The sequence below is a fragment of the Lampris incognitus genome, chromosome 9 (assembly GCF_029633865.1).
Source record: "Lampris incognitus isolate fLamInc1 chromosome 9, fLamInc1.hap2, whole genome shotgun sequence".
Taxonomy (NCBI): Eukaryota; Metazoa; Chordata; class Actinopteri; order Lampriformes; family Lampridae; genus Lampris; species Lampris incognitus.
In genome coordinates, this window is record NC_079219.1 from 35,558,939 (window position 1) to 35,585,263 (window position 26,325).

The 26,325-nt window shown below is 41.6% G+C and overlaps 1 protein-coding gene across 1 annotated transcript in view; it reads left to right on the plus strand.

The window, feature by feature from the left end:
* The window catches only part of LOC130118237 (lysophosphatidylcholine acyltransferase 1), a 73,351-nt gene extending 49,453 nt beyond the window's left edge, over positions 1-23,898 (plus strand). The window contains exons 9-14 of the mRNA XM_056286638.1: positions 204-286; positions 3,386-3,511; positions 18,054-18,207; positions 19,025-19,123; positions 22,090-22,231; positions 23,666-23,898. Of these exons, the coding sequence (XP_056142613.1) occupies positions 204-286; positions 3,386-3,511; positions 18,054-18,207; positions 19,025-19,123; positions 22,090-22,231; positions 23,666-23,898 (837 nt within the window). The remainder of the gene's footprint in view (positions 1-203; positions 287-3,385; positions 3,512-18,053; positions 18,208-19,024; positions 19,124-22,089; positions 22,232-23,665) is intronic.
* The last annotated feature ends 2,427 nt before the right edge of the window (positions 23,899-26,325 follow it).

Below are 26,325 nucleotides of genomic sequence, written 5' to 3' on the forward strand. Positions count from 1 at the left end.
GAATGAATGAATAAATGAATGTTAACTTTGTGGATTTATGAAATGGGGGGGGGGGGGATGAACCATTTGTGTTCAATAAAATGCTAAGACTTGCACGTGGTTAGTGTAGCTAATTTGCATATACTGTGTGCATCAGTCAAGGTTCCAAGTACACATTCCTAATGTCATGCAAGTGTATATCTTTCTTTCTCTTCTGTTTGCAGTATCTTCCCATCTACACGCCCTCAGAGGAGGAGAAAAATAACCCAGCTCTTTTTGCCATCAATGTCAGATGCCTAATGGCCAAGTAAGTTGACATTGTCGTCATGATATATGACAGTTCTGCCCAGATTTAAAAGCCTCTTATTTGATGACTACTGGACAGTGCCGTCTGTGGTCTCTTTGGTGAAATTACATGCGTGTTGGCTCTCCTTTCAAAGCCATAACCTTCTACATTGCACTTAAAAGCAACGTTGTACAATTTGGCTAATGATGAGCTCTTAGTAACGCCTTTTTTACTATTTTCTATTAAGTGCCTGATCTGTGCCTTTTCCTTGAACAGCAAATATCCGAGGATCAAATATGGTACATTTTTCCTCGACTTGTTATCATTTTTGCTGCCAACACTTTTTTGGCATTGTAAGAATCACAGAAAAGAGGTTCCTCTTTTCTCCACCATCGGTTCATAGAAGGGCCCTGACACACCAGGCCAATGGTCGGACATCGGCCAATGTCGGGTCAGCGGTGAGCGTCTGTGACCCTACTTTTTGTGGTGTGTCCCACAATGTCGGCACTAGTCGGATCCCTGTCAGCAGCTTTTCAGCCAACTCAGCATGTTGAATCGGCAGAGCCTGTCAGTGAGAGAGAGCACTGTGATTGGCTGTTCAGCTTAGCGAATCAGCGCAGAACGTACATGCTAGTTGGCTGTCGGCTGTAGTCTTTGCGGTGTGTTCAAGTGTGACTTTTTTGGCCCAGATGGCAGGCGATGTGAGGCGACGCAACAGTCAGCCTTCGTCGCCACTAGTCGGTTTGGTGTGTCTGGGCCCTAAGATTATGTGATATCCAACCAAGTTTTCGCTAATCCTTGGTATTCACGACACTGAATACTCCATCCATCGATCCATCCATTATCCGAACCGCTTATCCTGCTCTCAGGGTCACGGAGACGCTGGAGCCTATCCCAGCATTCATTGGGCGGCAGGCAGGGAGACAGCCTGAACAGGCCGCCAGGCCATCATAGAGTTCACACACACACACACACACACACACACACACACACACACACACACACACACACACACACACATTCACACCTAGGGACAATTTAGTATGGCCAATTCACCTGATCTGCATGTCTTCGGACTGTGGGAGGAAACGGAGCACCTGGAGGAAACCCACACAGACACGGGGAGAACACGCAAACTCCACACAGAGGACAACCCGGGACGACCCCAAAGGTTGGACTACTCCGGTGCTCCAACCCAGGACCTTCTTGCTATGAGGCAACTGCGCAAACCACTGTGCCACCGTGCCGCCGGCACTGAATACTCATTATTCAATTTTATTGTTGTATAGCCCATTATCACAAATTAAAATTTTGTCTCAGGGGGCTTTACAGCAACACAACATCTTGTCCTTAGACCCTCACATCGGATAAGGAAAAACTCCATAAAAAAATTAGAAAAAACAATCCTTTAACAGGGAGAAAAAATAGGAAGAAACCTCAGAGCGGGCAAGAGAGGAGGGATCTCTCTCCAAGACGGACAACGTGCAATGGATGTTGTGTGTACACAATTTACAGAATACAACAGTGAACGAGGATAACATAATTATAATGGAATTATAAAAAATTTAAACAATATTATGAGGAAGATGATGATTATCTGCAGGCGCTCTCATTTTTCTGTTTTTTTTTCACATTTCTGTACTGTTCTAAGGGACACAGAGGTCATGGCTTGTGCGTTACTTGCTTAGTATGTCAATTGCAACAAGTAGCATTCTATTTATTTCACTTATGATAAATCCATCCATTATCCAAACCGCTTATCCTGCTCTCAGGGTCCCGGGGATGCTGGAACTTATGATAAATATGTAGCATAATAATTCATAATTAATGTCACCCATTTTTCCTCCAAAACATAATTTCTGCATATTTTTTTTAATCTTGTTGCCAATGGCAACTCTGTCAAACTTAAACAGTGCTTTTAAGCCTGCTCTGTACTACCATCAACAATATTACATTGCCAACACCTGGCAGATTTTCTTTACCAAAGTGTCTTGGAAGAGAATAAGATTTGAAGCAATGCATCATCAAATTTGTACTCAGCAAGATGCCGATTCTGTTTTTTTTTTGGGGGGGGGGGGTCTCTGTTATACCATACCTATAGTGTTTATGTCTTTTTATAGGGAATACCCGTCACTAACCGACCCCCCCCCCCACCCCCCATTGTATTCAGCCAATTACCCTACTCTTCTGAGCTATCCCAGTCGCTTCTCCACCCTCTCTGCCAATCCGGGAGGGCTGCAGACTACCACATGCCTCTTCCGATACATGTGGAGTCGCCAGCCGCTTCTTCTCACCTGACAGTGAGGCGTAGCGCGTGGGAGGATGGCGCTATTCCCCCCAGTCCTCCACCCGATCAAGCACCCTGACCGACCAGAGGAGGCGCAACTGCGGCAACCAGGATATACACACCTACATCTGGCTTCCCACCTGCAAACACGGCCAATTGTGTCTGTAGGGACACCCAACCAAGCCGCAGGTAACACGGGGATTCGATCCGGCAATCTCCGTGTTGGTAGACAACGGAATAGACCGCTACACTACCTGGACACAACCGACCCCTTTTTGATTGGTCTGACTGTAACTCATCTCCACAGAGGTGTTTATTTTTTTTCCTCCCATGTTTTTAAGGAAACGTTTTTATCCATTCTGAGGTTTTGAGTTTCTTCAAAAGAAACTTATTTGGTGTTTTGTTTTAATTTTTTTATTATTATTACTATCTGTTTAAAATTGGACATGGTTTTGCAGACAAATGGTTTTCTGCCTCATTGACTAGCACACATTCCTATGCAACAGGCCAACAGCAATAACAGCTTATAATTCAATAACCCACTGAAAAAAGGTTTTTGAGATAAATGGGGGAAAAGCTAGATGACAACATAAACTACTCATGTTATTATCCCTTTAATGTATCTTCAACTCTCAGTAGCATCAATTTTTACCCATTTTCTATATCTGTTGAACTGTACGCCAAATTGCTTGGGATGGTTAATTTCGGGGTGATGTTTTCAACACCTAGGGTACTGGAGAGTGTATTTGTTTATCTAACAATCCTAACTTTCACCTCTGTTGAACCGTGCAGACAACCTGTCACCTCGTTGTCTCCTCTGTACTGTCTTTCAGAGCCCTGGGGGTACCTATCACAGACTATTCATTTGAAGACTGCCAGCTGGCCATGGCAGAGGGCCAGCTCAGACTGCCAGTCGACACCTGTCTGCTGGAGTTTGCCAAGCTCGTCAGGAGACTTGGGTGAGTCACTCACTCCTCCCTAAACATTATACCCACAGACACACACGTCTCAGACACCTAATTTTTTTATGCTTTTTTTTTTGTCCGTTAACAAAACCAAAAAAACACATATGCACAGAAACATTGCACACTGAGTCCAATGCGGATTTGTTTTTATTTTTTATCATTATTATTATTGAGAAAATTTGCAATACCAATTGAGTAGGGTGCAGGTTGAGGAGAGTCTGGAGAGGTGGAGGTATGCACTTGAGGGAAGAGGAAGTCAGTTGGAGCAAGACGGAATACATATGCGTGAATGAGATGGAGGACAGTGGAACAGTGAGGATGTAAGGACTAGAGGTGATGAAGGTATATGAGTTTAAATATTTGGGGTCAACTGTCCAAAGTAACGGGGAGTGCAGAAGAGAGGTGAAGGAGAGAATCCAGGCAGGGTGGAGTGGGTGAAGAAGAGTGCCAGGAATGATTTGCGATAGAAGGGTACCAGCAAGAGGTAAAGGGAAGGTTTACAAGATGGTTGTGAGACCAGCTATGTTGTATAGTTTGGAGACAGTGGCACTGACAAAAAGACAGGAGGTGGAGCTGGAGGTGGCAGAGTTGAAGATGTTAAGATTTGCATTGGGAGTGACGAAGAAGGACAGGATTAGGAACGATTATATTAGAGGGACAGCTCAAGTTGGACGGTTTGGAGACAAAGCAAGAGAGCCAAGATTGAGATGGCTTGGACATGTGTGGAGGAGAAATGCTGGCTATACAGGGAGAAGAATACTGAATATGGAGCTGCCAGGGAAGAGAAAAAGAGGAAGGCCAAAGAGGAGGTTTATGGATGTGGTGAGGGAAGACATGCAGGTGGCTGGTGTGACAGAGGAAGATGCAGAGGACAGGAAGAGATGGAAATGGATGATCCGCTGTGGCGAGCCCTAACGGGAGCAGCCGAAAATAGTAGTGGAAAATTTGCAATACGAAACAAACGTGAAGCGGCGAGCATGACTTTATGGTTCTTTCACTTCTAGGGAGCAATAAAATAAAGACAAAATAGGCCCTACTCGGTAGGCTACATCCGATTCTTAGAAGGTGTCAAGAGCATGGAGAATTCCACAAGCTGATACCGGAGCTGCATAATGATCCCGCTAGCTCGCTTCTGGTTGTCACTTGGCCCAGTTTGATGCATTATCAATGCTCACACTGCACATTAAAAAGAAGAGAACAAATTACCACAATCCAGTTGAATCTGAACAGCGTCTGGCAATATTTTGACAGTGGGGATATACACACACCTTGTGATGCCATAAGAAAAGTGTCGCTGTGTGCTGTGAGATTCCTTTGACAGATAAGAAGTGCCGAAAATTGAAACAGTTCTGAAAATATTTTTGACGGACAACTTCAGAGTTGGCGTGTAAACTCCATGTACAAAGCATGATATCTTATGTATTTTTTTAATGTGCGACAACAATGTTGGACAAAAAAATTAATAGGATTTAATAGATTGCTTCACGATCAACTGACACATGATAAACCAATAAAAATGCAGCTAGCACATACCTGGGATGAAACCCTAGACAAAAACCTGAATGATAGAGGTGTAATGGTTCACGTATTCACCCCCTAACTTTTCAGTACAAGCCTTGGTTTACAGAACACAGTACGCCTTAAATGGATCGCAGAAGAATTGTCTATGTCAGGGGTGGCTAACCACGTGCCATGCAGAGCCATGTGTATGCAGGTTTTCAATCCAGCCCGACTCCACACCAAGTGATTTCACCGATACATTCTTCCTCTCTGGTTGAAGGGTCAGTGAAATCACCTGGTGTGGAGTCCGGCTGGATTGAAAACCTGCGTACACATGGCTCTCCATGGCACATGGTTAGCCACCCCTGGTCTATGTGAATAGGTTTAAGGTGTGTGTGTGCAGTTGTGCTTTAGGCTGTCTGTTGACTAACCTCTGAAACCTAAAGAGACTTCCGAAACTGCAGACACAGTCTAATTATAGCCACGCTGTGTGTGTGTGTGTGTGTGTGTGTGTGTGTGTGTTTGTTTGTGTTTGTGTTTGTGTGTGTGTGTGTGTGTGTGTGTGTGTGTGGCGCTAATCTTACAAACCACTGGGCCTATCAGCCTACAATTTTTTGTGCAGTAATGACTGTATGATTAAGAATATCTCATGGTTGCGATGATTCAAAATGTTTGTTCTCGCTCGACCAACGCTGCTTTCCGTTGCTGCCTGCTCTGAGTCAACCATGCATGTGCGCAACTCGCATCTTCGATTGAGTCAGATCAGGCAGCGATAGTGTCAAAACCAAAACATTATGCATTTGGGAATGAGAGCAGTCGATCGTATTTCACAAGCTGGCAAATCATTCACTGCTGATATCAGCAAAGGAGAACTGGAGGAACACTGGATGGATCAATTCACCTTATTCACCTCACCGCCATGCAGAAGGACATAGACTCCAATGTTAAAGCACCGCTATAAAAACACAATTTCAGATTAATTACAGTCACAGCTGAGGGCATCTGGTTGGCTTGGTGGTCTATTCCGTTGCCTACCAACATGGGAATCGCTGGTTCGAATTCCCATGTTACCTCTGGCTTGGTCGGACATCCCTACAGGCATAATTGTCCGTGTCGGTGGGTGGGAAGCCGGATGTGGGTATGTGTCCTGGTCGCTGCACTAGCGCCTCCTCTGGCCGGTCGAGGCGCCTGTTTGGGGGGAGGGGGAACTGGGGGGAATAGCATGATCCTCCCACACGCTACATCCCCCTGGCGAAACTCCTCACCGTCAGGTGAAAAGAAACGGCTGGCAACTCCACATGTATTGGAGGAGATGTGGTAGTCTGCAGCCCTCCCTGGATCGGCATAGGGGGTGGAGCAGCGACCGGGGTGGCTCGGAAGAGTGGGGTAATTGGCCTGGTACAGTTGGGGAGGAAAAAAGCCACAAAAAAAAATAAAAAATACATGTGAAGGATTATTTCAGGACATAGCACTTACTTTATCAGCGAGCATTTGTTTCGCTTTACTTATTGTTAAGCTCTGAGTGCACTGGGACAAACAAGAACCTGTGTTGTGGTTTTGTAAATGCTGTGATGATAGTGGTCCAAAGTTATGTGAAAATGCATATTGTCACAATGCACAAACCACCAGCGCCTAAGCCCTCCAGATGCTGGGGGTTTTGTTTTGTTTTTTTGTCTTTTTCTGTTACGTGATGTGATGAAAGGTTGACTTAAAACAAAAAAAACAAAAACAATGTTTTGTTTGGAATTATAATGAGATAAATTAAAAACATATACACCGAATATGAATATGACTTGACCTGAATCCAGGCTGATCAGGATGACTGATAGAAACCATTATAAGGGACCAATCTGGGATCATTTTTTGAATTATACTATCATTTAATTTATTTATTATTATTTGATGACTATTTGATGCTCCTAAAATATGATTCCTGTCTTTGTTTGCCTGGGTGACTTCCTGTATCCTCTCTTGTACGGCCCTCTTTTATTTTATGGCCATTTTATTTGTTGGCGTCACCGGTGAAATGTCTCATTTGATATGTAAACTTGTCATGTGCCAACCCTGTTTATTACTTTAGAAAGAATGAATGTCAATCAGTGCTGCATTTCAACACCCCCCCTCCCGTATTTCCCATTCAATTGACTTGGACCCTGTGCAAAAGTCTTATAATGGCAGTGTGTGTGTGTGTGTGTGTGTGTGTGTGTGTGTGTGTGTGTGTGTGTGTGTGTGTGTGTGTGTGTGTGTGTGTGTGTCCCTTCACCTGGTAGAAAAAAAAGGATTTTTTTTTTTTTTGTGGGTATTTTTTCTCCCCAATTGTATCCGGCCAACTCTTCCGAGCTGTCCCGGTCGCTGCTCCACCCCCTCTGCCAGTCCTGAAGACCTACAGACTATCACGACTCCTCCAATACATGTGGAGTCACCAGCCACTTCTTTTCACCTGAGGGTGAGGAGTTTCGCCAGGGGGACGTAGCCCATGAGAGGATCATGCTATTCCCCCTCCCCCCGGAACAGGCACCCCGACTGACCAGAGGATGCACTAGTGCAGTGACCAGGACACATACCCACATCTGGCTTCCCAAACACAGACACGGCCAATTGTGTCTGTAGGGACGCCCGACCAAGCCGGAGGTAACACGGGGATATGGGGATTCGAACCGCCGATCCCCGTGTTGGTAGGCAACGGAATAGACTGCGACTCTACCTGGATGCCCCGCGAAAAGGATATGTTGCCAAGTTTAAACACCAGAGAAGGAGAGATCAGTACACCTGGTGGAGATATGCTGTACTGAGTTCACTCCTCTAGTTAGAAACTGTTTTCCAGGATAATTTCAAGTAATCTGTGCTCAGGGTCCAAAATTAACTTCTTGGTTTACCTGCCAAGGTGGCTGGTAAATGAAAAAATGTACTGGCCATACAGATTTTTTAACAGCTAAAAAAAAAAAGCTTTTTACTATTAAAATTTACTGTTATTACTATTTAGCTTGTCATCTTGGTCTTATATGCAGTTCTCAATCAATATTATTGTAGTGTGCATTTGTAATAGTAACACTAACTGTATGCAGAACTATTAATTCAACTGTTTAGACAACACATTTGAATTAATGCATTCAGCGGTATTCGCCATTAAGTGCACGAAGGATCATTTATAAAGGAGTTTAAGAATATAACAATTATAGAGGCATTATAACAATAACAGGCAAAAAATAAGCAACAGTCATAGTTCATATTATCCATCCGTTATCTGAACCACTTATCCTGCTCTCAGGGTCGTGGGGATGCTGGAGCCTATTCCAGCAGTCATTGGGCAGCAGGCAGGGAGAAACTCTGGACAGGCCGCCAGGCCATCACAGGGCTGACACACACACACCCACACAACACACACACACACCCATTCATACCTAAGGACAATTTTTTACTACGGCCAATTTATAGTTCATATTAATATGTGTTTATTCTATAGTAGCATGAAGTCTTCTTCAGACAGTTTGTTCTCAAAGCGGTTTATCTCCTTGTCTCCTGCTAATCTCCACATAGCTGGGTTTGTTTCAACTGCCAGGATGACAACAAGCATCTCAAATACTGTAGCAAAAAATTGCGGGGTTTGATTACTGACGCAGTTACGTACCATGCATAACACGCAGCATGGCGGATCTAGCAGACTGAACTGACAGCAAATCCGCAGCTTTCTGCAGTGTGTGTAGGGAATTCATTTTTTTCGACCAGCCAGAGTGGCGGTCTCCATAATTTACTTGCCAAAGACCAAATTTACCCACATTTGGTGACTGGCGGGTGTTAATTTTGGACCCTGCCTGTGCTTGATGGTGAGTAATGTGACGCATAATGAGACTGACACTCTTTGTGTTGGGTCCAGTAAATTCACCACAAAAAAAAAAAAGTGACGTCGGGGCATCCGGTTAGCGTAGTGGTCTATTCCGTTGCCTGCCAACACGGGGATTGGCAGTTCGAATCCCCGTGTTACCTCCAGCTTGGTCGGGCATCCCTACAGACACAATTGGCCGTGTCTGCGGGTGGGGAGCCAGATGTGGGAATGTGTCCTGATCGCTTCACTAGCGCCTCCTCTGGTAGGTTGGGGTGCCTGTTCAGGGGGTAGGGGGAACTTGGGGGAATAGCGGGATCCTCCCACGCACTACATCCCCCTGGTGAAACTCCTCACTGTCAGGTGAAAAGAAGCGGCTGGTGACTCCACATGTATCAGAGGAGGCATGTGGTAGTCTGCAGCCCTCCCTGGATCGGCAGAGGGGATGGAGCAGCGACCGGGACAGCTTGGAAGAGTGGGGTAATTGGTGCGGTACAATTGGGGAGAAAAAAAAAGGGGGGGGGGGTCAAAAAGAAAAAAATGGTGGCATACAAACTTTTGTTGTCATAATGTTAAAGAGGACTTGGCAAAAAGTGTGTGATGAAATTTGCAGTATAGATTTAAATGCAAGCACTCAGAAAGGATGCCTGTCAGAAATAGAATGTGTTTAATACATCAATGAAATCCTACCATCAAAATGAAAGCCAATTTAAATTCAAGATGGATATTTAGATCCTAAATTAGGAATCAGGAAGACTTTGCGCACATGGAGTGAAACGAAATGCCGTTTCCCCCAGCCCACAGCAGCACAACATACAGACAAAAACACATTCAATAACTAGAAGAACACACATATTCAAACTCACACATACACTCACCGGCCACTTTATTAGGCACACCTGTCCAACTGCTCGTTAACGCAAATTTCTAATCAGCCAATCACATGGCAGCAACTCAATGCATTTAGGCATGTAGACATGGTCAAGACGATCTGCTGCAGTTCAAACCGAGCATCAGAATGGGGAAGAAAGGTGATTTAAGTGACTTTGAGCGTGGCATGGTTGTTGGTGCCAGACGGGCTGGTCTGAGTATTTCAGAAACTGCTGATCTACTGGGATTTTCACGCACAACCATCTCTAGGGTTTACAGAGAATGGTCCGAAAAAGAGAAAATATCCAGTGAGCGGCAGTTCTGTGGGCGAAAATGCCTTGTTGATGCCAGAGGTCAGAGGAGAATGGCCAGACTGGTTCAAGCTGACAGAAAGGCAACAGTAACTCAAATAACCACTCATTACAACCGAGGTATGCAGAAGAGCATCTCTGAACGCACAACACGTCGAACCTTGAGGCAGATGGGCTACAGCAGCAGAAGACCACACCGGGTGCCACTCCTGTCAGCTAAGAACAGGAAACTGAGGCTACAATTCGCACAGGCTCACCAAAATTGGACAATAGAAGATTGGAAAAACGTTGCCTGGTCTGATGAGTCTCGATTTCTGCTGCGACATTCGGATGGTAGGGTCAGAATTTGGCGTCAACAACATGAAAGCATGGATCCATCCTGCCTTGTTTCAACGGTTCAGGCTGGTGGTGGTTGTGTAATGATGTGGGGGATATTTTCTTGGCACACTTTGGGCCCCTTAGTACCAGTTGAGCATCGTGTCAACGCCACAGCCTAACTGAGTATTGTTGCTGACCATGTCCATCCCTTTATGACCACAGTGTTCCCATCTTCTGATGGCTACTTCCAGCAGGATAACGCGCCATGTCATAAAGCTCGAATCATCTCAGACTGGTTTCTTGAACATGACAATGAGTTCACTGTACTCAAATGGCCTCCACAGTCACCAGATCTCAATCCAATAGAGCACCTTTGGGATGTGGTGGACCGGGAGATTCGCATCATGGATGTGCAGCCGACAAATCTGCAGCAACTGCGTGATTCTATCATGTCAATATGGGCCAAACTCTGAGGAATGTTTCCAGTACCTTGTTGAATCTATGCCACGAAGGATTAAGGCAGTTCTGAAGGCAAAAGGGGGTCCAACCCAGTACTAGCAAGGTGTACCTAATAAAGTGGCCAGTGAGTGTATATCTAAACCAACAAAAAAAAAATCACTGTCCAAGGGAACAAAGGATGGCTGTCAGAACTGCCGGTCTGCATTAGCTAGCAGTTATTCTATCCTGCTCCGATTGCACGTCCTGTCAGACCGCCCTCCATGTTTCCTTCTCGGGCGCAGCTCCAGGCAGAGGCCGTGATCCCTGTGGGAATTAAAAATTAGGGAACGCTTTGTCCTTTTACAAGCTGATTGTATGGGAATATCTCCCAAATGTTTTCCCAGTTATCTACCAAGATGGCTAGAGGGTTGTTAACCAAAACTTTACTGTGTGTAGGAAATGTTCCTTTTAACTTTTCACATGGTTTCACATGGCTCTTCCTAAGCATTCCCTTATCACTGCAAGCACCCAGCATGTCTGATTATTTTTTTATGCATGTTTTTTTTTATATATATATATATATATATATATATATATATATTTTTTTTTTAAGCAATGTTGTGCAACACCTTAGCAAGAGCATTCCTACATGCCATTATGGAAAAAAAAATAACTAGATAACTGGGCCTGTGTATGTGGAGGCAGATGGCAAACTAAGTGTCAGCATTGTCATCAATAGTTCACCATAGGCTATATGTAGCTCCACTCAGTAATCACAACGAAGCAAGTCTTGGATAGGAACGGGGTTTATTCTTCAGGTCTTACAGGTAAGTATACAATTAAATCTTCTTGTTATCTTAACTTGTCTTTCTCTTAATTAGCTTTGTCTTGTGTGCTGCTATTTTCTTGTTGGCGCTGTTAGTGCTATTATTTTTGGTGCTTGATATCGAGGTGCTACATTCTTAAATTGCTGGTAACAATAGAGCCGCGGAGATTAGTTCCTCCCTCCATACTACAATATACAGGTGAGAAGTAGGAACCAAAATTATAATGTAGAAAACAAAACTAAAAACTTAACTGACACTGTCTGCAGTTACACTCCCACCAAATCATTAGTGATTTCTTAGAACGACAGACTTTGAAAGACGTCATGTTGCATAGAAATATTAACTTAAAAAATATACTATGAACCACCTGAACTACTGGTGGAGGGATTGGAGATAAAGACAGCTTTAGAAATGATTATCATACTGTCAACTTAATTCACAATTCTTATCTTTAATTAAGCTGTTAACTACTAGCTTCTGCTGTATTTGTATTAGTCTTTAGATATACTAAAGCCTTCAGTCTTCAGCTTCCAACAGTGTAACTGTCTTCTGGATAGGCCTCTCCAGGTGCACTGGCTTGGAGATGCGCTTTCCTTTAGAATCCAGATTTGAGTCACTGATGAGCAACTTGAGTCTCCTGACTCTTCCATCCTTTCCTGGGTACACTTCGATAACCCTTGCCAACTTCCACTGGTTTCGTGGTGTAGCATCCTCTTTCAGCAGAACGATGTCGTTGATCCTTGCGCTTCTGCGGTCTTTAGTCCACTTCTGCCTTTGCTGGAGGTTTAGGAGATACTCCTTTTTCCACCGTGCCCAGAAACTGTTGGCTAAGAGTTGCACTCGGCGCCATCACTTGCGGAGGTAAAGATCTTCCTTGACGAACTTTCCAGGAGGTGGGGCAAGGATCGTGGATTTCATGGTGAGCATGTGGTTGGGTGTCAAGGGTTCTGGACTAGATGAATCGTTCAGATAATCAGTGGTTAGAGGTCTGCTATTTACAACTGCCATGACTTCGTACAGGAACGTTCGCAGAGAGGAGCAGTCAAGCTGCTTGGCTGACTGTTCTAGGATGGACGCCAGGACATTTCTGATGGTGCGTATTTGTCGTTCCCAGACGTCACCCATATGACTTGAAGCTGGGCTGTTCATGAGGAACTCGCATCCCAATTTCTTGAGTTCTTCTTGATTCATCTCTTTCAGTGCCTCAACAAACTCACGTCTAGCACCGACAAAGTTTGTCCCTTGATCACATCTTATCTGGCGGACTGAACCACGAATGGCGATGAATGAATGCAGAGCGTTGATGAAGGCATCTGAGGTCAAGTTGTCAAGCGTCTCGATGTGTACTGCTCTGGAACACATACAGGTAAGTAACAATCCATAACGCTTTAACTTTTTCTTCCCTTCCTTGACGTAGAATGGTCCAAAACAGTCGATTCCACAGTAAGTGAATGGAGGCGTGGTCTCCATCTGCTCTTCCGGGAGGTCTGCCATTCTTTGTTGTTCTGTGCTTCTCCTGAGTTTCCTACACATTGTGCACTTGAAAATATAAGATGATACTGCATTGCTGCATCCTAGGATCCATATGCCATTGGATCAAAACTCATTCATAGTCATTCCTCTGCCCTGATGGTGCACCTTCTCATGATAGTGCTTGACAAGTAAGGCTGACACCTGACTGTCTCTTGGCAGGACTGCTGGATGTTTTACATGTGGCTGTAGGGCAGCATGAGTTAAGCGGCCTCCGACTCTGAGGATTCCTTGATCATCTAGGAATGGATTCAACTTATACAACTTGTTAGCCTTATCTTTGGTTTGTATCTGCTTATGACACTGAAGGCGCTGTATTTCTTGAGAGAGGGTTGCTTGTTGAACCATTTTGATTATAGTCAGCTCTGCTTCCTCCGTTCTTTTAAACTGGTGGCTTCACATGACTTTGACTTGAGGCTAATGACACTCAACTGAGTTAATTTTATACCTAATAGACTTATTTCACCTTAAATGACCAATGTAACAACTTAAATTACACAAGTTAACTTGTGCAATTACTAAATAGCTGCAATTCCCCTTTAAATGTACTATTCTTATATGAACATTTACATAACAACCACACACAAATGCAATATCAATTATTACATGACTTAAATGAACTTCAGGTGAAAAGGTAAGCAAATAAACTTAATTAACTTGGTATAAGAAATGCAAATAAATGTGTTTCAGTCTCTTGTTAGGACTTTAACTTAAGATAAGAGGAGCACCGATGACAGTCTATGACGGTGAGTGATGGACCTTTCCATCTTGGGTTGATAGCTTGGGCTGTCTGTCATCTACCGGTACTTTGCTGTCCTTTGGCGCCGTCTATTGGTCGAATCCGGACGGTGCAGTAGAGTCTCTGTAGCTCCACTCAGTAATCACAACGAAGCAAGTCTTGGATAGGAACGGGGTTTATTCTTCGGGTCTTAAAGGGAAGTATACAATTAAATCTTCTTGTTATCTTAACTTCTCTTTCTCTTAATTAGCTTTGTCTTGTGTGCTGCTATTTTCTTGTTGTCGCTGTTAGTGCTATTATTTTTGGTGCTTGATATCGAGGTGCTACATTCTTAAATTGCCGGTAACAATAGAGCCGCAGAGATTAGTTCTGCCCTCCGTACTACAATATACAGGTGAGAAGTAGGAACCAAAATTATAATGTAGAAAACAAAACTAAAAACTTAACTGACACTGTCTGCAGTTACACTATATGCCATGTCACTGTCTGCAATTTGAGCTGTAAACAGGTGAATGACGTGATCGACTTTTACCACGAATAAGAAACAAACGGAGAGACGCGTGAGTAATGTGTCAATGTTTTAAATAACTATGATAGAGATATTTTTGTCGGCATCGTTATATGGTTAATATATAACCAATCTTGCCATGTCTTCCTGAACATTTTTGCAAGCCTGTCCCATAATCTCGTAATGAAAACTATATCAAGGAAAGTACCCCACTATTTCCAGTTATGTCTTCTATTTATATGTGATGAACATTGAAAATCTTCAGGAAAGTTTAATAAAATCCCTTAAGAAAGAAACCAAACCATGATCTAAAATGTGAGGTATTGACCAAATTCTTAAGTTAAGTGAACTGCTACGTGCTGATGGAATGTTTATACCAAATACTTTCAATATTTTTTCTTTTTACATTAGAATTGGAAAAAAGAGTGACATCATGAATTAGGACCTTAATTTGGTAACAGGTATGTCAGATCATAACCTGACATTGATTGTAAGAAAGCTGACTAAGAAATGATTCTTGTACAGACAAGAGGGTAAAGGTTCCTTCAATATGATACCTAAAAACTTAGCTTATTTGAGGATAAATTAAAAGCACTGGACTGGACTGATGTTTCTGATAACGTTGAAAAAGCCTTTGATATTATGATAGCCAAAATAATGAAATGAAAAAACAATTTTGTAAAAGGGTCTCTCACACACGTAAAAAGCATAATTTGCCATGGTTAAATGAGCATATATGGAGGATGACGAAGCAAAGAGACTTGGCTTTAAAAACAGCTCTCAAATCTAGGTTGCCACATGATAAAAGAACTTTTCAGGAACTGCGTAAGAAAGTAATAAAGGAACTGAGGCAAGCTAAAGCTGATCTCTTTATTAAACTAATCAACGAGTCTAAGGGAAATAGTAAACAACAAAATCACAAAGGAGGAAGGTAAATTAGTTCAAAATTGGATATTAAAGGATAAATCAGAAGTGATTGAGGACAATGAACAAATGGCAACAATCTTAAATACGTTCTTTGTGGACTCTGTACAGTGTCTAGCTAAGAATTTTGGAGAAAGACCCAGACTTCTTCTACCAGTAAATGAGGAACTCCCAGTATTCATAATTGAATGTGTCTCTGAAGCTGCTGTTATGAAAGTGCTTGACAGCTTAAAACGGTCGAAGTCCAAGGATGTCTTCGACCTCGACTCTCATTTCTGTAAGAATTATAGATTGATTATATGTAAACCTTTAACTCATCTGATAAATTTATCAATAAAAAATCATGTTTTCCATCTTCCTGGAAGGCTACATTAGTGACACCTGTCTTTAAGTCAAGGGACAGTACTGCTCCATCAAATTACAGACCCATCAGTATTCTCCCAATAGTCTCTAAAATTGCTGAAAAGATTGTGTGTGACCAGCTAGTCACCCACTTAAATGAAGGTGCATATAATTTACACCCAATGCAATTTGGTTTCCATAAGCATCATTCTACGGAAACTGCGATCTGTTAATTTGTGGAGCAGATTAAACGTGATCTTAACAATGGTGGTGTGGTTGGAGCCATGTTTTTGGATTTTACAGAGGCCTTCGACACCATTAATCATGACGTCCTACTCTCAAAGATTTCAAGATTTAACTTTTCTGTTGATGCATTAGACTGGATTGAGTCCTATTTAAATAGAATAAAACAGTGTACTAAAATTGGTGACAAGTGTTCAGCAAACACATAATGTACAGCTGGGGTCCCTCAAGGGTCTATACTAGGACCAATTTTATTTAGTATATACATAAATGACCTTCCACAAGGCCTGTCCAGATGTAAACATTCAAATGTATGCCGATGATACGGTCATATTCACTCATGCAAGATCAAAAGAGCAAGTTGCAACTAAATTAACAGCTGCCATGTGTAAGGTGTCTGATTGGCCTACAAACTCATGCTTAACTCTCAATGTAAGCAAAACAGTCAACATGTACTTTACATCAAGGACCAACAATACAGTTGATCCGGACATTTTATTAAACGGTAAAGTTATTAATATGGTGACACATGTAAAATATTTAGGCAACATAACGGACAAGCACTTGTCTTTTAAAAAACATGTTAGTAAGGTAACCAGGAACGTTAAGTTCAATTTGAATAATTGTAAGAGTATCAGGCATCAGATGTCTGTCACAATTTTTTTTCTACATGCTATGATTTTCCCTCATTTGTCGTACTGTATAACCACTTGGTCCCAAGCAGGAGTGACCACCCTCCAGCCAGTATATTCTCTATATAAACAGATTTTCAAAATATTGGATAAAAAAACCAAGGGAATATCACCACTCCCATATCCTGAAAATATATAATTTTCTTAATTTTGATAATGTTTTGTTTTATTCAGATGTATGCCTGATGTTCAAGATTATTTATGGACTTGCACCCACCCACCCAATCTGAGCGCATGCCTGGTCTCTCCCGACAGTGACAGAACTGTAAGGGTCAGGGCCAGAGCATCTTCAAGGAGAGATTGGGTACCACAGTTTAGGAAGACTACTTTTGGTCAATCAGCATTTTCAGTAAAAGTGGTGGGAAAGTGGAATTCCCTTCCCCCTAATGTCAGAGAGTCAGCTAGCTTTGCGGTGTTTAAAAAGCGTCTTAAGCTTTGGTTAAAATCAGCACAAACGTGTAATCACAAATAAATGTCCTTGCTTTAATATTTTGCACATACTTCAGATTTCACTCAGGGTTTTTGTTTTACTTTTTATTCAGAGTAGTTACTATATTTTTCTTAGTCAGGAACAGCCTAGGGTTCTGGCTGGAACCAGCCCAGGTGCAACATGACCGTCGACTGTGTGTAATTTATATTTCCTGCCATTGAATAGGCCAGATTGATTTTTGTAGCTGTTGTCATAGTTTAGGTCAGATTGTTAATCATTGATGTTTCAGGTCAGATTACTATTTATACTTATTGTTGCTGAATAGATGAAATCCATATATATTATGTTGTTGTCATATAGGACAGATTGCTATTTATATCCACTGTTTTAAATAGATCAGATTATATTTATAACTTTCGAGACTGGTTTTCTGATGTTTTGTCATGTTTTTATTTTGTCTTAATTGTTCTTTGTCTGCCTGTCCAATAGTTTTCTTATGTCTTGTTATGTTTTTACTTCTGTATTAATTGTTGTTTGTTTGCCTGTCCAGGAACTGCAGATGCAAATTAGCTGCCAGCTAACTCTGGTGCAATTGTAAAATTGTGTGTTGCCCCTGTCAAATAAACAATAAACTAAACTAAAAAAAAAATGAAACATGGGTGATTATTTAAAGAACATGTTACATAACGGTCACAGTATAACAATCTCCTTCTTGGCAGCAGCTGTTGAGAAAAGGTGCCCATTATTCTCAACACCCATAGGATCAAATCATTTTGGCACATCTGGGTACAAGTTGTTCTGCATCACCTCCACACTCCCTTCATTCTCGTTGTTTCTGTGGATGAGCAGATTACATTATATTATGCTTCCTACTTACTGAGAAGGGTTGACAGTTCACTACATAGCCCCCTCTGCTGGATGTTCTGTTAAGTATTTGCTACCCCCGTTGTTCATTGTTTTCTTTTGGATGGATTAATGCATACCACTATGGCACAATGTCCATTTTACCAACTTACACCTAGGTTTATTTCCTTTTTATCCCAGGCTTAAACCCCAGAACACAGAGAGGGTTCTGCAGGAGTATGGCAGCAGAGCACGCAGGTTGGGCGGAGAGAAGCTGGGCTTGGAGGAGTTTGCTCACTACCTGGATGTCCCCGTCTCAGACATGCTGCGAGACATGTTCGCTCTATTTGATGAAGTAAGGACTTTGGTTGAGGACCTTGGGCATATACGCAGAGCCATTTTCTAGCAGTTACAGAGCAAGCTCTGCTTGAAGCACCCATGGAAGCTTGAACGATTTTTGAATTCTCATCGTTCATATCAACAGTGACTGCGCTTTAGGTTTTGGCAGCCTTGGTGAAGCCTAACTGTTCTATTTGTAGACTTTAAAAAAAAAAGGTTATTTTTTATTTTTAAATAAAGTTTTATATTTTTTAATATTTTTATTTAAATTATTATTATTAAATTATTAATTGTATTATTATTAAATTATTTATTTTGGACTTAAAAACTAGGCTAAAGCTGTGGTTAACTCTCAGAATAATATACACTGTCTTTTAAAGCAGTACTTCAAAGGCCATGAGTCAAACCCAAGCACACAAATGGGAAAATACTTTTTTAAGAAAATAACACACACTGTCATATATGCAACATTGCACTACTGTTATCTAGTCCATGGAAATAAGGACTTGAGGAATTTGCATTCAGTAGTCTTTGGCCATGAGTTTATGTAAGTGAGCTAGTTATTTTTTGGATGTATGAGCTGCTTGCCATTTAACAAGGTAGAGAGTGAGTTGTGATTTTATTGCTAGCTGCAGTTCAGACTAATCACAAAAAAAAATGTTTATAATATAGTCATTTCGAGATGGTCAGTGCAAAAATAAGTAAAATTCGGGTGCTGCAATCTGTGTTAGGTCCATCAACCCCAGACTTTTTTTTGCAGTACAATCCTCAAGGAGAAACATTGCCTTATGCTCTATCTTTTCATCTCTTCAACACAGTTTTTTTTTTTCCAGCATGAAGATAACTGCATGGATATCAGAGAATATGTGATCGCATTATCTGTCGTTTGCAGACCTGCCAAAACTCTGGATACGATGAAATTGGCCTTTAAGGTATGTTCCAGGCATCGCACGTATCTTCCCAGTACGCCAGATGGACTCTTTCATGACATTTTCACCATTGAAATGTCATACAAACAACTTGTCAAACAGTTTGCACAGCACAGGATTCAAATTACACGGCGTTCATGTTCAAGTTCAAGTACTTTGTCACATGCACAGAAATGCAGAGTAAAAACATGCAGTGAAGTGAATGGGAGTATTCAGTCTGTGTGGGAAAAAAACATAGGCATAGTATATAGAGATAAAAGACAAAAGATGAGTGCACTGTTAAGTCAAAATAAAACAAACAGTAAATAAAAAATAAAAACCTAGCTGTCTCAAGTATGTGAAAGGTCATATACAGTGCTGCTTGAAAGTTTGTGAACCCTCCAGACATGGTCACTTTTTTTGTAAAAAAACATTAAAATGTGCTTATTACACATACATCCAAATCCCAATTTGTAAAGCACACCTTCCAAATAATGGACACACACACAAAAAGAGATATATTTTCATTATTTAATTCAACAAAGGTGGTTTATTTCACAAAAACTGAAAATTTAACATGTGCAAAAGTATGTGAACCCTTGTATTAGTAGCTTGTGGCTCCTCCTTTTGCAGCCTTTACTTCAACCAAACGTCTTCTGTAACCACTAACCAGTCTCTCGCATCTGCTTATGGGGATTTTTGCCCACTCCTCCTTGCAGAATTCAGCCAGTTGAGAGAGGTTGGAGGGACATCTGGTATGTACCAACTTCTTCAGGTCTCGCCACAACATTTCAATTGGATTAAGGTCCGGACTTTGACTGGGCCTATCCAGAGTACGAATCCTCTTTCTCTGAAGCCATTCCTTTGTAGTTTTGCTGGAATGCTTTGGGTCATTGTCCTGTTGCATAATCCATTTTCGTCCCAGCTTCAACTCCCTGACTGATGGCAGGAGATTCTGGTCAAGAATTTGTTGATATGCCGGAGAATTCATGGTTCCTTGGATAATATGGAGTCGTCCAGGTCCAGAAGCAGAAAAGCAGCCCCAGACCTTCACATTTCCACCACCATGCTTCACTGTTGGGAGGAGGTTCTTTTCTTCATATGCAGTGTTGGCTTTTCTCCAAACATGTTGGTTTTGATTGTGACCAAATAATTCTATTTTGGACTCGTCTGTCCAGAGAAGGGACTTCCAGAAGGTCTCTGGTTTGTCCAAGTGCTCTCTGGCAAAGTTGAAATGGGCAGCTTTGTTCTTTTTTGAGAGCAGAGGCTTCCTTCTAGCAACCCTCCCATGAATGTCATGGCTATTCAATTTTCGTCTGATTGTAGAGGCATGCACATTTGTCCCAGATGCTACCAGAGAGGTCTGCAACTCTCTAGAGGTGATGTGTGGGTTGGCCTTTACCTGATTTATTATTTTTCTGGTGCTTCTGGGTGATAATTTTGATGGGCGTCCACTTCTAGGCAGAGTTGCTGTCATGTTGAAGGCCCTCCATTTGTAAATTATTTGTCTTACAGTGGATGGATGGAGCTGGAATGTTTTGGAGATGGTCTTATATCCCTCCCCAGACTGATGGGCTATCACTACCCTCTTCTTCATGTCCTCGGATATCTCCTTTGCTCTCGGCATTGTTGATTTGTACGGGACCACAGTGGTTTGGTTGGTTTCCTCTCTCTTTTAATTAGTGCAGGCCAAACCCTTTCCCAAGGATGTCTCATTTCATTGGTCTGCTTAAATGATTAATTAAGCACCCAAATGTGTTTCACCCGAGTCTGTTACCTGCTTGACTTAACCAATGCAGCTGGGGTTTCACTTACTTTTGTATATACGCTAATTCCATGTTTCATGTAGTTTTTGGGCTACTTAAACAAGTCCCACTAAACAAGTACATGCAACTGATGAACATATATCTGACATTTTATACATAAAAACTGGTGATGATAGAATAAGAAAATCATGGTAAAACAACAGAAAAATCTAAACTGCTCAAGGGGTTCACATACTTTCAAGCAGCACTGTATGTTGAGAGTTCTTATGGCCTGTGGAGAGAAACTTCTATTTAGTCTCTCTGTTTTGGCCCTAAGACGACAGAGGCGTAGTCTTAGGGCGAAGTGAAGGTTGATAAATTCCTTTTCTACATATTTAACATTAGTCTAGTACCCTAGTTTAACCCTGTCCATTTTATTTAACACTAGAATGACCAAGGCAGTCATTTTGACGGTTTTGGATTTTCAGAGTTTAATAACTTTGTGGGGGAAAAAAGATACAGACCTGCCGCTCCCTGAATGCTCATAAAATTGCATATATTTGCAGTAAAATTAGTTTTAGATCAATTGTACAAAAAATAAAAATGTTGATAAGATCTACCTAAAACGACCATGAGGGGTAAAAATGACCACTCATAATTTGCGCGTGATCGTGCGTGTATTTATGACGTGTGTTGGTCGCATCATTTCCTTTGCGAAGTTCATTGCTCTGTCCTAGAAACACACTAGCGTTCTCCGGTGCAGAGTAATAGTCTAAACTTGATTTTTGATCATTGCCAACATGTCTGGATACAGACGCTGTTTCAGATGCACCATGACTACCACCGAGGCGTTGCAGTATTTACAGGTGTTGGACAGCGGCCATTTTAAATTGTTTGAAAAATAATCAAGTTGCATTTTATATAGCGCTTTTCTAGCTGCAACAGCCGCTCAAAGCACTATACATTTCTGGTTAAATCAGAATTTATAGTTGTTAAAATATTAATTTTGGTGTCAGTCATTTCTTAACAGACATACTAATTAATACATACTATATGCAATGCATTAATATCTCAATTGGGTTTTTATCTTGACAGAATATAGTTTGTCCGCCCATGATTGTTCTAGTCGTTTTTAAGTTCTGGTGATTGTTTGGGACTGTTTCAGTGGTTATTTTCAATTCTTTTTTTTTTTACAGTTGCATACCCCGTTGCGTAGTCATAGAAATATCTACATTCCTCCCATAGATGTTTGAGGCCGAGGAGGATGGTGCCATCACAGAGACAGAGCTAGCAGTCATCCTCCAGGCGGCTCTGGGAGTGGCTCACCTGAGTGTGTCACGCCTGTTCACCGCCATTGACGCGGAAGACACGGGGAAGATCACATTTGGTAAAGGAAATGTCCTTAAAAAAACGAATTGTGTCATTCCTTGTTCTAACTCTTATCAGTTGAAATACTGCAAATGTAGCCATCAATGCAGGGGACACAAGCAAGGTCACTATTCTTGAGAGAGCTCATTTAGCAAGGCATCTCCAATTAAATCCTTTATCAAAATCCTTTTTAACTTAATTGTTTGATTTAGTTTTCCTCAAAAGCGCGGGGCGCTGAAACCGGCACGCCTGTTTCTCCGGCATGGCGGATTGAGCGGAAAGCACTGGGCCTCCAGCCAAAAGCGAAACATGAGCTTTCCGGGCCTGCCCGCATGCAGCGGGGGGTGGAGTTGACGCCGCAAGTTGAAACCGCCATTCGACTACGACCTCAATTCAGACAAGACAACCCGCTGAATTTAAGCATATTACTAAGCGGAGGAAACGGCGACAGGCATGGGCGCAGGTCCATGAATACTGGGATGGCATCCAGCGCTTTACCTGTGTCCCCGTCCATACAGTCAGTGGTTGTGTCAGGAAGGGCATCTGGCGTAAAATTTTGCCAAATCATTATGCAGATTGACAAGACCATACCGGATCAGTCGAGGCTCCATACGGGATTGGCTGAGGCCTGGGATAACAATGGCTGCCATTGGTGCTTAGCCCTCACAGGGTACCAATGAAAACTGTACAATCCGCTGTGGCGAGACTGTGACCGCTGAAAAACAGGGAACAAGCTGAAAGAAGAAGAAGAGTTTTCCTCTAAAGTAACATCAGGAGGGTTTTCTCTCTTGGAGGTGAACTAAATGGTTTTATCAGCCCACACAAGAATGGGCAAAAACAGAAATAGTGACCAGCTGTCAGACTGATGTAAATTTAAAAAAGAAAAAAAAAATGTGACTCCCACCATTTCTTTAACAATGGCACACTTTTTCTTCCAAGTGCAGCAAAACAGTCAGTTCCACAACTCAAACTTATTCTTTTATCCTAAATGTTGTTGGAATGGAAAATAATTTTTGTCTTCTTTTTACATCTACTCCAGCCAATATAAGTCGTCTGGATACAACTTAAGTTCTATCTATTTCCACATCTAAAATGTGGAAATGACTTGCCTTACTCTGATACAAGAATACTGACAAATGGGTAAATTTCAAAGAGGTTATGGATTATTGTAAACGTAGACATAATGCAAAGATGTTAATTGCACTGTCACCCTTAATTCATTCCATTAGAGACAAAACAAAACATAACCTGACATTGTCAACTGTAGCTTTGATTTACTGTCACCAGTTGCTGTAATTACAGTGTATTTTTCTAACTTGAATGTTCACAGTTATAGTTCTTGTTGCTGTGACCTGCTTCATTGATGGTCAACCAGGTCTCTTGAAAATGTATCCTGTCTTGTTATGCAAGCCTGAGTCTATCAAAACACTGCCCTCTTGTGGTGCTTTCACAGACAAGTTCAGAAGCTTCGCAGAGCAACACCCGGACTTTGCAGAGGAGTATCTGTACATGGACAATGCAGGCCTCCACAGTTGCCCCCACCACGACCACCAGACCAAGCCCAGCCTCTCCCCCACCGCCACGGATGGCCCTGCCGCCACCAAAACAGCCAACGGTATCTGTGCCGACTTCAGCCCCAAAGACCACGCTGGCTCAATAGATGGTCTCCTCAAGAAACACAACTGAGTTTGTGAAAACAGAAAGGGATGACAAACAACTCCCCTGGAAAGAGAGGGGGAGGGAATGTGTGAGGGCTGATGGGTAATAGATGAATATATACATGTGTTACGGTAAGGTATCTGAGGGATCGACTGGTACTCCAAAATGAAGAAGTTTACCCCTTTTTTTTATTACTGTCATGTCCATAACATTCAATGAAGGGTTTGTTGTTTTTTTTTGCCTAGTAAGACGGTATTTTATCTTTTTTTTCTCCTCCTGTTTTAGCAAATGGCCATTAAAATGCCAAACAATGGCAGATTCAGATACAAGGCTTAAATACTTGAAGGATGAGCACTTAATTCAAATTCTTGGGGCAACTTTGGGGTGGCTTTTTCAACATGTTACTGTGGGTGCATGTTTTGAGAAAGAGGGAAGCAAAAAACAAGCAAGCCCTAGTCTGTAAAATGAACTTTAGTGAAATCAGTGTTTCAGTATCTACTTTCATTTGTTGCTTCTTTTTTTTTTTAATATTATTTTTAATGGTAGCTGCCTTTTGAACTGAAAGTGTAAGCAGAATGCATGGGCTCATACTTAATGTAGTATTGAAGATGTCTATACGTGAAGGGCCTTAGAGCACCAGTGACAATTGTTTGACCACTTGGAGCATTTAGCTTTACCTGCCAAACTTGAGGTGCACTCAGGTCATTGTTAGAAGATGGTTGTAATCAATATGAGCCTAATATATATATATATATGTATATATATATATGTGTGTGTGTATATATATATATATATATATATATATATATATATATATATAAAATCTATTTCATTTAGCTCAGGGTAACAAAAAAATCAACTTATATGATGTCATTCTTTTTGACATTCATTGGGTTATATGCATGTCGTCTTTTTTTATGAGGTCAGTACACTCCTAAAGAATCTGCTTAATCTTTCCATCATTCTCCATTTTCACAAACCGCACTAACTCCTATTATTTCCAGTGAATTCCAGTGAAGAAATGCAGAGGGTTTTTTTTTTTGTTTCGTTATTTGTTTTTTTTTTGTTTTTTTTTGTACATGAAACTTTTCTACAGGACGTGGACCAATAATAACACAGTTAGTGCTAATGTCATGGAGTTACATTACACTGGTACTGCCACTTTCAGATCAGCGTTACAAGGCTTTTAAGCAGAACACTTTTTGTATAAAAGACGTTTAGCATCATTAAAGCATATTAAGTTTGGCTGGTTTATGGGCCAATATCCTTTTCCTCTGTCCTACATTGAAAAACATTTTTAGACATGGAGGCATTTTTACGCAGCCCACGCTCTATTCCCTGCCCGTTAGTCACAGTTAACTCTTAAAGCAAATTCTTAGGATTCAAGTTTGTTTTTTCACCATTGTCTCTTGCTTTGGAGGAAGGTATGAGTAAGTCCTGGAGGATGTGATAATCAAAGTGACTGAAAGCATTTTTTGTTTTGTTTCGGCGTGAGTTTTCGGTTCTCCATGCTCGAGTTTCTGGTGTGACCAAAATGTCTTCCATGTTGTTGTTGGCTGATAAACATGGAGGGGTGCTGTCTGTGCTGACAAACGGCATCATATGTTCACGTGCGGCTCCGCCACCGTTCTTTCATCCCCGCTGCTGCCGGTGTCTAAAGGCCCGGGTCGGAACCCGTGCCACTCCTGGCTCTGTTTTAGCCCCGTTACTGCTTTTTGGTCATTTGGCTTGCAGACCTTCATCACTTATACGTGACTTCCTTTGCTCTGGACAAGCCGACCTGCAGCATGTGACAAGTTCACATGACTTCTCTGATTCCTGGTCTGTTTATGTTTGTTGCTAAATAGACCTGTATTTTTAATATTGGGTGTGAACTGTATAAAAAAAAAACACGCATAAATTAAAAAGAGGTATTTATTAGAGCTTTAAGCTCCCCAGGCACATAGTGGAATTGATGAGTTTTGCGTGATGATCAACTTAAACTCTGCCCAAACGGTTAATTCGGGCCAGAATTACCTTTTCCATCACGTGGAAATTAAGTGTTTTATTTAGAATTATTTTTTAACTTGATTATTGACGTTTTGTAATGTGCCCAGATGTTGACGGACAAAATACTGCTAGATGTGCTCACAGCATGCCTTTTTTTTTTTCCCCTTGGGCATGTAACACCGAGCAGTTGAGAAAGTGTTCATGGTTAAATGGCCATTTAATATAAGGAATTTCACATTAACCAATTTGAAAATGCCATCAACAGCCTGATATTGCCATCAATTGACGCTTGTTTTTCGGATATATATTTAGAAACGTCTCAGTCTATTAAATGTTCATTTTTGTCACTTGCTTACAGAAATGACTGTTTTCAGCATTCTGTTATACATTTCTCTGGGGAAAAACAGAGACCCCAAATTCTGAAACTAGAATGTAGGTTTATGCTTATTACTGTACTCATAATGC